Source organism: Lacerta agilis, chromosome 3 (genome assembly GCF_009819535.1).
Source record: "Lacerta agilis isolate rLacAgi1 chromosome 3, rLacAgi1.pri, whole genome shotgun sequence".
Lineage (NCBI taxonomy): Eukaryota > Metazoa > Chordata > Lepidosauria > Squamata > Lacertidae > Lacerta > Lacerta agilis.
The window spans coordinates 88,310,217-88,322,330 of record NC_046314.1 but is presented as its reverse complement, the minus strand read 5'-3'; the positions used below and the strand labels follow the sequence as shown (position 1 = coordinate 88,322,330).

At 50.4% G+C, this 12,114-nt stretch overlaps 1 protein-coding gene across 1 annotated transcript in view; it reads left to right on the top strand.

Annotated features, from left to right (window-relative positions):
- The window catches only part of LOC117044645 (extensin-like), a 47,366-nt gene extending 39,879 nt beyond the window's left edge, over nucleotides 1-7,487 (top strand). The window contains exons 5-7 of the mRNA XM_033145453.1: nucleotides 3,730-4,132; nucleotides 6,336-6,447; nucleotides 7,319-7,487. Coding sequence (XP_033001344.1) covers nucleotides 3,730-4,132; nucleotides 6,336-6,447; nucleotides 7,319-7,487 — 684 coding nt within the window. The remainder of the gene's footprint in view (nucleotides 1-3,729; nucleotides 4,133-6,335; nucleotides 6,448-7,318) is intronic.
- The last annotated feature ends 4,627 nt before the right edge of the window (nucleotides 7,488-12,114 follow it).

Here is a 12,114-nt window from a genome sequence, read left to right as displayed (position 1 = left end):
CAATTTATATCCCTTTAATAAGCGATTGTTTTATTTTAAATTACCAACAACAGAAACTATATCTTTAAGTTATAATGTTCTGTAAACTAAGCTAGGGTTGCCATATTTCAAAAGGTTGTTGAGCTTTGTTTGTTTTTTAAGAAACCCATTTAGAATACTGTAGTGATTTTAAGCTTTTTGAGTTGTTTCCGCTGCTTTTTCCATCGCGTTGCCCTACAGCCGATTCGGCAATATTCCCCACTCCCAACGCTTATTTTACACCCGAAAACCAGGACCGAATAGACAAATCTTTATTACAACTGATAACTAACGAAACAACCATTAACATTTTTAAAAACCTGCAAGAAATGTGTTCTTGGTTAGTGAACTTCCCTGGGTGGGTTGAAAGACTGCCCCTAAACAACGTTATGTGGTTTGTGCCATCATGGAACTTTCACTGACCTTCTCAATAAACACACCTCAATATGCATTTCGAGGGCATTTTATGTCCAATGTGGGTTTTTTGTTTCCAATAGGAAAATGGTAAATTGTACCTTGCTGAAATTTGGGAACACAGTATAGGCGGACTTTTGTAGCAGTGACTTAGAAGGATTACCCCGAAGGTCCACTTATATGTATACCGCACCATGTTGTTGTGAGGATAAAATGGCAGAAGGAAGAACAATTTTTAGCTCCTTTGGCGGGGGGGGGGGAGAGAATATAATGCAAATGTGGGAGTACTGGCAGAATGTTTGCTTCAAAAATCATTTTCGCCCTGCCTGCCTTATTTTACCCCCCGTTGCTGCCTTAGACTTTATTGGAGCGGGAAAACTTTCAAAACTTTTGAGCTGCTACTGCTCGAACCTTCACCAAAGCAATGAAATTGCAGTGTGTGAATAAAGTACAACAGTAGTTGACCCAACCTGGACAGGTAGAAAAAAACCACCTTCCTGTCCTCACAAGAAAGACCCGTCGAGGCCAGCACCATCCTCTTCTCACTGGGGCCAGTCAGGGGCCTATAGAGAGCTAGCAACCACACCGGCGATTCCCAGCAAACTGAGAGTCAAAGGCACGGCGTCTTTTACAGAGAATGTAACCCCCTCCGTATTTAAACCTTAGCTCAACCTCCCCCCCTTTCCAATCCCTAGGGAAGAGATGGCGAAGCTGGAGCCCTGAAGATGTGTGGGACTCAATTGCCTCTGACCACTGGTCATGCTGGCTGGTCCCGATGGGAATTCTAGCCCAAGCACACCTGGAGAGACCCCCCTCTCTGCATCCCTGCCACGGGCTGCCCCGCCACCTCCTCGAAAGAGCGAGCCTGGTCCCTTGGGCTGTTCTCTGCTGACTCCCCTCCCCACCCATCTTCCAGGTCGGGACTCCGGGGGCGCATCAAGTGAAAGGCCAAAGTCCAGGTTCCCCGTTTGTTTGAAGAAACAACAACAACCCATTCGCCAGTTTGTGCTCGGTTTCATGAACCTCGCTTTGCATTCCGTTGCAACCCAGGCGGCGCTTTTATCAGCATCATCGCTAGGCAGCACCTTCTTTACAGCTACCTAGCCTAGCTTTGGTGTCTGTGTGAGATATATAGGGATGCGTGTGCGTGCGTGATCCTTGCTATTTATTACATTCCTAGATTGCCATCTTTGATGCTGATTAGGCCAGCTCAACCAACAGCGATTCCAAAACATACACAAAACACACTCAAAAATAAGGAGGAAGGGGTGGGGAGGTCTCCCCGAGGGGTTCTTAGGCGAGGGAGGCTCTCCTTCAGCGCCAGGGGGTCCCGCCCGCACCTTGGCCCCACCCAAGGGGGACCAATGGCTGAGCCGGGAGATCCCGCCGACGCCCTTTCGGCGGCCTAGAAAAGGACCCACCGCAAGGCCTGCGCCCACATTTCATCCACACCACCCGACGAGAACAGCAAAAGATGGCTTTCCGCGCCTTCCAGAAGGACCTTCCCGTCGCTTCGGAGGAGCCACCTGCTTTTCTTCCCTCCTCTTCCTCCGGCTCCGGTAAGTATCTCACCTTCGAGGCCAAGAGCGGCGTTAGATTGGGGGGGGGGGGCAACTTAGGGAAAGCAACCTGCTTATATGCACGCCGCTTTTCTCCTCTGCAGAGATCCCGCCATGCAACCGGTTTGGCTCGTCGGACCGGAGGACGAGATTCAAGTTCACCGATTTCCAGCTGGACGTCCTGGAAACAAGGTTCGGTGTACAACCGAACCCCACCTACTACCAGAGGATGTTGCTGGCATGCCTCACTGACATCCCTGAGGATCGCATCCAGGTGCGTTGCGGGGGGAGAGATGGTGGGGGGGGGAGGACCCGATTCTGCCGGCAAGAAAGGCGAGAGGGGAGGACCTCGGGACTCGGGTAGAGACTTGGGGGCACAGGAGGAGAATCGATCTTCCAGGTCTGCCTCTTGTCTTGCCAACCCTCGAGCCTGGGCGCCTTTCTCGGGACGCCCGTCGCCTGTGCTCAGGTCCTTGCAGAGCCAGGCAGAGGCCCGGGCCAGGTAGATAATGTGGCCCTTTTTTAAAAAAAATTGTTTCAAGGCTTGAATCCTATCTGCATATAAAGACAAAATGGAAAATATAGATATACAATAGTGCTTTTTAAAAAATACATAGGGAAAAGGATTATTTTAAGTATTAACATTGATATAATGGTGAGCGATTGTGAATATGCTGCCGGAGGCCCCCTCTGGAATCGGAGGCCCATGTGACCCCCCCCCCCGGTTTGGGCCTGCCTGTGCTCGACGGGCAAGGGAAACTCCGCCGGGGACCTTCCTTGGCCGAGGCGAGCAGGGCTGGAGAGCTTCCAGGGGAGGCGATGCTCCTCTCGCCCAGGGCGGCTGCTCCTCTCCCCCGGCCTCGCCTTCTCACTTCTCTCGTGGCGCTCGCTCTCCTTCCGCGATCGGCCCGCCTCCCTCGCAAGAAGGCTCCCTCCCAGGGCTGGCGTGGCCCCGCGTGTCCTTCCCGCTCCCTCCCGGCTGGGTCTCGGGGGTCGCGTCCTCTTCCGGGCTGCAGGCCAGCGTCCTCCTTATGGGGAATGAATGAGGCTCCTCGTGGCATTTTGTTCGAGGGGAGCGGGGGAACCGCCCAGGGAGAAGCAAATATGGCGGGAGGGAGGCCTCTGCTTCTCCTCTAAGGACATGGAGATGGCGGCGGGAAGGCTGCAGGGCCCCTTTCTGTGGGGCCTGACGAGACCCCCTCACAGAGCCACCTTCGAGGTCTTTTCCTCGCTTCGGTGGGGGGGGGGGGACTGATGAATTTCAAGGCAGGTTTTTTTTTTCTTCGCATGGGGAATTGGGCAGGTTTAGGAGGGAACATGGGGAAAAGGATAAAAGGTCCAGGGATATTATCATGATCAAATTCAGTGTGTGGAACTTGACTGGATCCCCCATGATCTGGCCCGTTCTGGTGGGAATCCAAGACCAATAACATAAAGAGATGGTGGCAGGGGGAGAGGCTCAAGTCTACCATCCTTGGTTTCTTGAGAACCCCTGTGGTCATGCTCCTCTTCTTATTCCTCACAGCTCTGGTTCCGGAACCGGCGGGCAAAGGCACGGAGGGCAAATCGTGAAAATTGCCCTCCAGAAGATGTGTCCTCCAGGGCCGGCTTCACACCTGTTGCTCAGGTTCCAAATGTTGGCATGCCAGTGCCTTCCATTCCTCAAAGCTGCAGTCTGCCGTGTCACCTGCCAAGATATTGTCAGACTCCAAGCTTTGGCCTGCAGCCACTTCACCAGGTCCAGCCTCCAAGCTTTGGCCTGCAGCCACCTCACCAGGTCCAGCCTCCAAGCTTTGGCCTGCAGCCACCTCACCAGGTCCAGCCTCCAAGCTTTGGCCTGCAGCCACCTCACCAGGTCCAGCCTCCAAGCTTTGGCCTGCAGCCACCTCACCAGGTCCAGCCTCCAAGCTTTGGCCTGCAGCCACCTCACCAGGTCCAGCCTCCAAGCTTTGGCCTGCAGCCACCTCACCCGGTCCAGCCTCCAAGCTTTGGCCTGCAGCCACTTCACCAGGTCCAGCCTCCAAGCTTTGGCCTGCAGCCACTTCACCAGGTCCAGCCTCCAAGCTTTGGCCTGCAGCCACCTCACCAGGTCCAGCCTCCAAGCTTTGGCCTGCAGCCATCTCACCAGTTCCAAGCATGGAGTCAGTTCCCCCCAAATGCTATATCAAAATAAATTTTGTCATTTTTAGCCTAACATAAGACTCTATAATGTTTTTGTTGCGTGAGAGGGGGAGCAATGTCAGAAGTGGCCAAATGCAGTCAGAAATCTTGTGGGTGTCCTTGGGGCAGTTATTTGTTCTCATCTCCACTTTAACCATGCAGGTGTGGGAAAGTTGTGGATAGTGGGAGAGGATATATTGATTCAACAGTTGCTGATTCATTTGAATCTCTCTAGTCAAACAATCCAATGGGCATGCTTGTAGTTAACTACACTACACTGTAGTGCATCTTACATCCTTGTATGGGTGGACCCCAGAACCAGCAGCCAGCATCAGAAGCACTGGCAAAAATGGAAGAGAGTGGCAAAATAGAAAGATGGCTGCATGACTGGCCCCCTGGTAGGATCTGCAAGGTCACATGCAGGGGGAGGATGCTCCAGACCAGGTGTAACAGGAAACTACCTTGGCTGGAGTAACAGCCCTCTATCTGTGTGTCCACTCTAGGGAAACAATGTTTTACTTGACTGCTCCAATGGATTACATCCCACGGCAGGGTCATGAGGAGGAAGCACCTCATCTTGCACTCAAGGGGGGTGGGAGGAACTTTTAAGGGGAGGCTCAATAATCATCCCAGGGGCTGGGTGTGGGGTCTAAGACACCTTGGCTTTTTGTTGCCTGCATTGTTTACCTGACCTTCCTTTCAGGGTCTCAAAGCAGCATACAAGTGAATAAAATAGAATGGGGGGGGGGGAGAGATGGGAATTTATGGCAGAAATGAAATAATAGCCTAAGGCAACTCAATGAGCCCGTAACAAAGATTCTGAAATGTTGCTTTAAAATTGGTACTTTCATATCTTACCTTTCCTCCCTTGAAACAGGAGGCTGGGTTATGTATGTGTCCTATTCTTCTGATGATGCCAACATTTTATAGAAATATTTCCACATATGGAGTCATTCACCACCACCCCTGGTCCAGCTTCCCCCCTTTTTTTGACACTGCCTTTCCCCCTCTCTATTAAGCCCCTGTATATTGTGATACTCCTTGTGTGTTTTATGACAAACTTTGGTTTTGGGCTGGGTTCCGGAGAAGCTTGTGAACGGGACGGGAGGGGGAAGAAACCTCTCGCTCTTCCTTTGCCCTTCCTGACTTAACGCACGGGAGAAGTGCTGGCTGTCCTAGCGAAAGAGAAGGCTGCTGCTGCTGCTGCCGCCCTGTGCAGAAACTTTCCCTCCGCTCAGGTCCTTCCCACAATGAAGGCACTGGGCAAAGGTTGGGTCTACTGTCACCTCAAAGTGCCCCCAGACTCCCAGTTCCTCCCACTGCTGCAATGGCGGCAACAGCGGGGAGAAGGGGGCTGCAGATGACCTATAGCTATTGTATCCCCTGTTGCTGTTTGTACCAATGAATGTGCCAAGAAGCCATGCCTTGCCCACCACCCAGCTGCCGCCCTGCCCTCCGCTGAAACTGAAGGAAGCTACTTCAGTCTGTTATTCCATAGCTCTCAATGACCATGACAAAAAAAGAAACAAAAATGAACAGGTAGTAAACATTATTAAAGCAAGCCCATTTTATTGACATAAAAATTACCAGCAGAATTTGCACTTTATTGAATTTCTATGCCACCCTTTATTCAAGGATCACAAAGTGGTTTAGAATACAAAAATGTGTAACGTAACGAGCTGGGGTAAATTATTTTTGTTACTATGCTATGTATTTTTTTGTTTTCTGTTTTGTAAACTGCCCTGTGAGCAATTATCCCGATCACCTTGGCACCATTCCACGTGTATCTACGTACATCGACGTGCATCTTAAGACTTATTATTGTATCGCCAGATGAACATTATTGCAGTTATTGCTAAAAAAGGGCTAAGACTCACTTTATTTTCAGAGATCTTGATGTCATATGTTTGATATGTTGAATGTATTAGTGCCTTTACTAATTATTGGTCTACGTGTTGCCTTTCACTATTCCCGATCCTTCTGCCACCAGGCAAGAGGAGAGAGAAATGAATTCGTACATTTTCTCAGTTCCAAAAGAGGCTTCACCTCTGTTTCTCTTCCCTCCACCTCTGAGTTCCTCCAGTTCTATTCAGTATCTAGTCCTCAAGACAAGAGTGCTGGCCCTCTCCATGTCAAGGGAGGGAGGAAAGTGAACCCTGATAACAACCCACTTCTCTTCTGCAGCTCGGGGAATCCCACAACAAGGGATTCTGCAAGTCCCCAAACCAGATCACCACCAGAGCACACTGCCGGTTGGCCTCACTAGCAGGATTGCTTCCAGGTGCACAGAGGAAGTGTGAGAAGGGCGGGTGGGAGGAGTCGCTTATCCTGAGGTGACCCCTGGAGCCCTGAAACCCTTTCATCTCCAAAGGCAGTTAACTGAGCTTTACTAACCCCTCTTCCCCTTTGCAGCCCAGAACAACTCAGGACCTTTTCTCTCAGAGGCTGACTGAGTCTAGAAAGTGAAAACCAGCCAGACCCCAAAATTGCTTTTATGTTGTTCTTTTTATTAAAGATTTTCTTGATTTACAAAGTTATGTGCAATGTGTCTCTCCTATTTCTTCCATGTAACAAACCCCCAAATTTCTCAGTTAATACATGACTCCTGTCTGCTGTCCCATCCAGACCTATTAGGGCTTCTCAGATGCACAGAGTGCCTCTGTAGTGGAAACTCGTGGAAGATCTTTGTAATCACGAGGAGTCAGGTTGCATATCCTCCTCCCTTTTCCATCCTCAGTCTTGAAATTAGCCAAGTAAAGTTGCTGGTGAGGAAGATACAATTTGTTGAGAACACCTTCAGCTGCCTATGACCTTAGCCAAGCCACACCCAGGTGCCTGACCAGTCGGGAATGGTACCTGATAGCCAGGTGGAAACAATCAAACCTAGTAACTATATAAACGAAGGAATGGAGGGGACTGATGGGGCTTCGCCACAGACCAGGTACCGGGTGCTGTGGGTTTCCTGGCGTGAGGGGTCTCTCTCACCGCTCCTTTGGGGCCCTGGGCGGCAGAAGGGGAGATTGTGCTTGGGCTTTTATCAGGTATGCTATATTTGTCTGCTGCTGATTGTATCTAGAAATAAAAGCATATTTGTTCTTCTTCCATTGGTGTGTTCATTGGATCCAGATCCCAAAAGAACCCTGCCCCTTGGCCTCCTATAATCACAGGTCTACAGACGGTCCTGGAGAGCCTCGTTCAAGTCTTTCAAGGGAGACTGGTCTGGTGCAGCTGGTGGAGAACCGAAGAGTGAAAGAGCGGAAGGCAAATGCTCGGAAGATCCCTCCAACGTGGATCCCCTGGGCCAACTGCCTCCCTAGCATCCAGGGTGCAACCTGACTCTTCTTGTTCAATCCCCAGAGGAGTATTTTCAGATCATGATGATGGCGCCTGAATCTGATAAACTTCGAGGACTGCAATGCCACCACTGCACCTTGTTTAATCCTGCTATAAACGCTTGCATTCTGAAAGTGTTCTCTGGGCCAAACCCCAAACCGAGCCAAAGCACCGTTTGCCAACCAATCTTCTCTTCTGCAGCTGGAGGCTGTTGGGAGACTCCGTTTCCCATTGCGCTGGAGCAACAGGACCTGCACCAGATCTTCGCCGACGTGCTTTCCCCTCCTTCTGTTGCCAATGGCCCGAGTAAGTTGCTAGTCCTCAAGAGCAAGGAAGACAGGCAACTTAAAGCAACTGAAAATGGTGCGTGTTGGCTCATCCAAGGTTCTCTAATTTGCAGCTTGGGGCTTTTGGGAGCCGCAGTTTCCCGTCAGGCTGGGAATGAAAAAATGATCCAGACCTACAGCCACCACTAGGTGGGCAATACTGGAATCCACCTTCAAGAAAAACCTGCATCCCACCTACGAGAAACGGGCGACCCTGGCAAAACACCTGAAGCTGCAAGAGGGTCGCATCCAGAAGAATGAAGGAAGGGTGTGCAGGCTGCCTCTTGTTAAAGTTTCGGAGGGGGGTTGTGTTCGCGATAACTGAGAGTCAGCTGAGGGCTACGATTCTGCCACTACATGTTTGATCCCTCAAGTGAAGGTGTGCAGGTGGAAAGTGCTGCAAGACCCTCTGTTGCTTCCTTTGGGTCACAGAATGACAATGCTGCAAAGGACGACAAAGAGAACAGGGAAGAGTGACCAAAGGTGTATCCAGGTCACCTCAACATTTAAAATTTTTGAAAGTTAGTGACCAAGTTTGAGCTAGTTTAATAAAAAAAAAAAAAATGGGAAGATCATCGGACAAACAGGCATATTGGGAGCCTCACAGCTATCTCTAGCTTCTATGCAAACAGATGGACAAACCCTTACTTCCCATATTCTTTGGGATCTATAATCAATACATGGTATTTAATTAGACATTTTGCATACTGCTTAAATTGTCATGTCCAAGGCACCTGAACTAAATTGTACCATAAGTGAGGTTCCCAATGTGTCTGTTTCGCTGTGGATCTTCCCTTTAAGTAGCACATTCTTTTGGTGAAATATATAAAAAAATAAAATTGTCCAGTAGCACCTTACCAACTAAGTTTGTTCTTGTCTCATTACATATGCTAATAATCTGCATACTATCACTTGCTTTTTCCTGTAGGACCAATTACATTCGTTTAGTCAACAGTTTATCATACCCATTGAGTTAATCACCCACCTGCTACTACCCTCCCGAGAAAAACCCCACCCCATCCTCCCACTATATATAAGGGTCTTCTTCAGTGTATCTGAAGAAGTGTGCATGCACACGAAAGCTTATACAGTACCAATAACAAACTTGGTCTTTAAGGTGCTACTGGACATTAAAAAAAAAAAATCGACCGCGTCACCAACACGGCTACAGAGAGAGTTTGAGTTAGTCTAAGTGGCTGCTGATGGGGAGATCAAACCACACATTTCTGTATCGCCTCAAGCTGTTCTGGCACTTTCGCTTATTCCCTCTTTCATTCTCGGGACCCCTTACGGGAGCCCTCTCCACAAACAGATCCTCAATCTTAGTGGTCGTCATGCCAATATAGGGCCCCTATCTTGCCACCAAGCCACACCACTTTTCTCATGGAGCTAAAACCTGGATCCCCCTTACAACTCCAGTGCCTCAGCCTCTCCTCCTGTACCCACATTCACGCACTGCCCTCCTTGTCCCTCACACCAGTGGGAGCGATGGGGTCAACTAGACCACAATGGACCACCCCAACTAGCCATCCTGTCCCACTTTCCCTAAGACACCCCCACTCCCTTCTCACACACTTACAACCGCCTTCATGAACCAGAATACGCCAACGAATACCCCTGTCTCAGAGGCAGCTCCCCATTTCTCCCCTCCCCACTCCTCTCACCCCCTTGGCGCCCCCACAGAACCCATGGGGGAAAGAAAATCGGAATTTAAAGGGTGATGGGCTGTACGCTAGAGCAGGAAAACTCACTCCACATCCAATCCACATTCATTAGCACACCCCCATAGTTTGACAGGGATGGAGATTAGAGGAACTCACAATTTTCAAGAATAAAAAGCGAAAGTGTTCAGCAAACAGAACTTTAGCATTTCCATTGCAGGGGCGGGGGGCGGGCAACACTTACTGTGGATCCTCGCAGTGCACTCAGCAACCTAGAGACGCCCCCGCAGCAACCTCTTCGCAAACGGAAGACTGGTTGAGTCTGTAGCTATCCTCCCTGGAGAATATAAAGGGCTGAACCGGATTGGCCTAAATTAGGTCCAGGCTCCAGCTGAATCGGATTAACCCAAATTGGATCCCGGTTTGTCCTGGGAGAGGCTCCCTCCTGCAGCAGACAGGAAGGGGACGCCTATGTTTTTCAGGGGAGGCCGATAAAGTGGCAGGTGACCCCTCCGAGAGCTCCGAGTGCCAGGATTGGGGCGGGGGGGGCGCTTTAAGTGGATGCTGTGCATGCAATCAATGAACGAGGGCTTTGCCTCCTCCATGCAGTCTTTGCACCCAGGTGTGTCTTTTTTTGCAGCCCAAAGGGGTTCATTGCAGGCAAGTCCGTAGGGGCTTCCTTCCTCCCACGTAAGCGCGCCTAGCATCCTAGTCTCCAAAGGCGAGCTCCTCAAGCTAGCTATACTGTACAGAGAAGCAAAGCCTGTTGAACTTCCGGGAATTAACTCCTGACTAACCTGGTTTAGGGTCATAGTCGAAGGTGCTCCCCAAGAGGGGAAATTTGAATCTGCAAGGCAGGATCGGAATACAACAGTTGACTCTGTGCCCGATATACCGTCTCCAATCATGCAATCTCATCCTGTTCGTGGACATGAGAATCTAAAATACGATTTCACGCCCCGCCGACGCCCGGATCCAGGTGCGTGAGGAAGACTCGGGACGAGGCGAGGGTGTCCGGCAGTGGAGGAAGACCTGGTTCTGCTGGGAACAAGGGGCCAACTCCTAGGGGCTGAGGTCCCTTCGGCTACATGGGCGTGGCCATGGGGGTAGGGGGCAGCTGTACCCCCGCAAATAAATCCGTAAGAATACTTAGCTATCTGAGGTTCTGCCCTCTCAACATGAAGCCTGCTGGGCTGCCACCCTAGCAGAAATCCTGAGCACGCCCATGCCCCCCTAACACATTTAGCGGCGGACAGAACCGAGTTAGTTGCAACACAGTTGGTCAGTTGTTTTATTTACTGGATTTAGGGGGCAGCTGCCCCCCTTGGCAACACCCATGGGATAAGGACCTTCCCCAAAGTTGATGGGCGTTGCCATACAAATGATGTGTATGCTGCATCATATGACTGATTATGCAGGGCGGGGCTTACCTGCCCCCCCCATATTTTATTCGTTGGCATCCCTGGCTGGGAAGTTCTTCTTCTTGCACCCTCAAGTATACAAATTTAATAAATAATAAAGGGGCATGGTGGGAGGTAGCATCTCTCTTGGGAGCTGGCAGGTCTGACTCTTGCAGTACCTTAAGCCTAGGTGGGTCAGTGTCCTGGGAGTGGGATGTCATTCCCCCAGAGCTCAATGGGCAAGTGAATCAGGGGGTGGGGAGGGGGGGTTAGTTCCCCTGTCCTGGTTCCATGGCTCACAAAGGTCCTCTCTTTCCCATTCTCCCAACAGGTGTGGTTCCAGAACTGCAGAGCAGATCGAGCCGAGGGAAAAGTCTTGAAAGATCCCTCCAGGAGATTCCTCCACTGTGGACCCCTGGGCCGATCGTCTCCCTATGATGCAGGGTGCAAGCGGTCTCTTGTTCAATATCTTGTTGTTGTTGTTCAGTCGTTCCCGGCTCTTCGTGACCCCATGGACCAGAGCATGCCAGGCACCCCTATCCTCCACTGCCTCCCGCAGTTTGGCCAAACTCATGCCAGTCGCTTCGAGAACACTGTCCAACCATCTCATCCTCTGTCGTCCCCATCTCCTTGTGCCCTCCAGCTTTCCCAACATCAGGGTCTTTTCCAGGGAGTCTTCTCTTCAAGATCTAGAGGGGTGTTAATGGAAAGCTGGGTTGACTTCATGGGCTATGATACTGCCCACAGTAAAGGTGTGCATTTTGAAATTGCTGCAAGACTCTGGACAAAAAATCTGCTGGACAAAGAAGAGGAGGGGCAAGGCGTGGAGGCCCAATGCCCAGAATTGCCCCCCCAACCACCCAATTTCCACCTGCTCCAGAGATTCCAAGCTGCAGCATGTAGCCACCTCACAAGATGGAGCCTGCCAACACTTCATAGGGTTCCAAGTTTTCAGAAGACACTGAGCTGTTTAACTTGCCTCCACTGCTGTGAGGGGGTACATTGCTTGCTTAATAATTTGCTACAGGGCCTGGTTCAAGTGTTACTTCATAGATCCCTAACCAATTGGGGACCAATTTACTTTAAGGAGTATCTGATTCCTTATGTTCTGCTTCAGTCACTAAGACACTCTGATGGGGCAAATTTGGTGGACCTAGATGCTTCAGAGGTATAATAGCAGGCGTTGGGACTTCAGCGTGGCAGGTCATCCCCCTCCTCAAGGGAGCTTTGGCATGATTTGTCC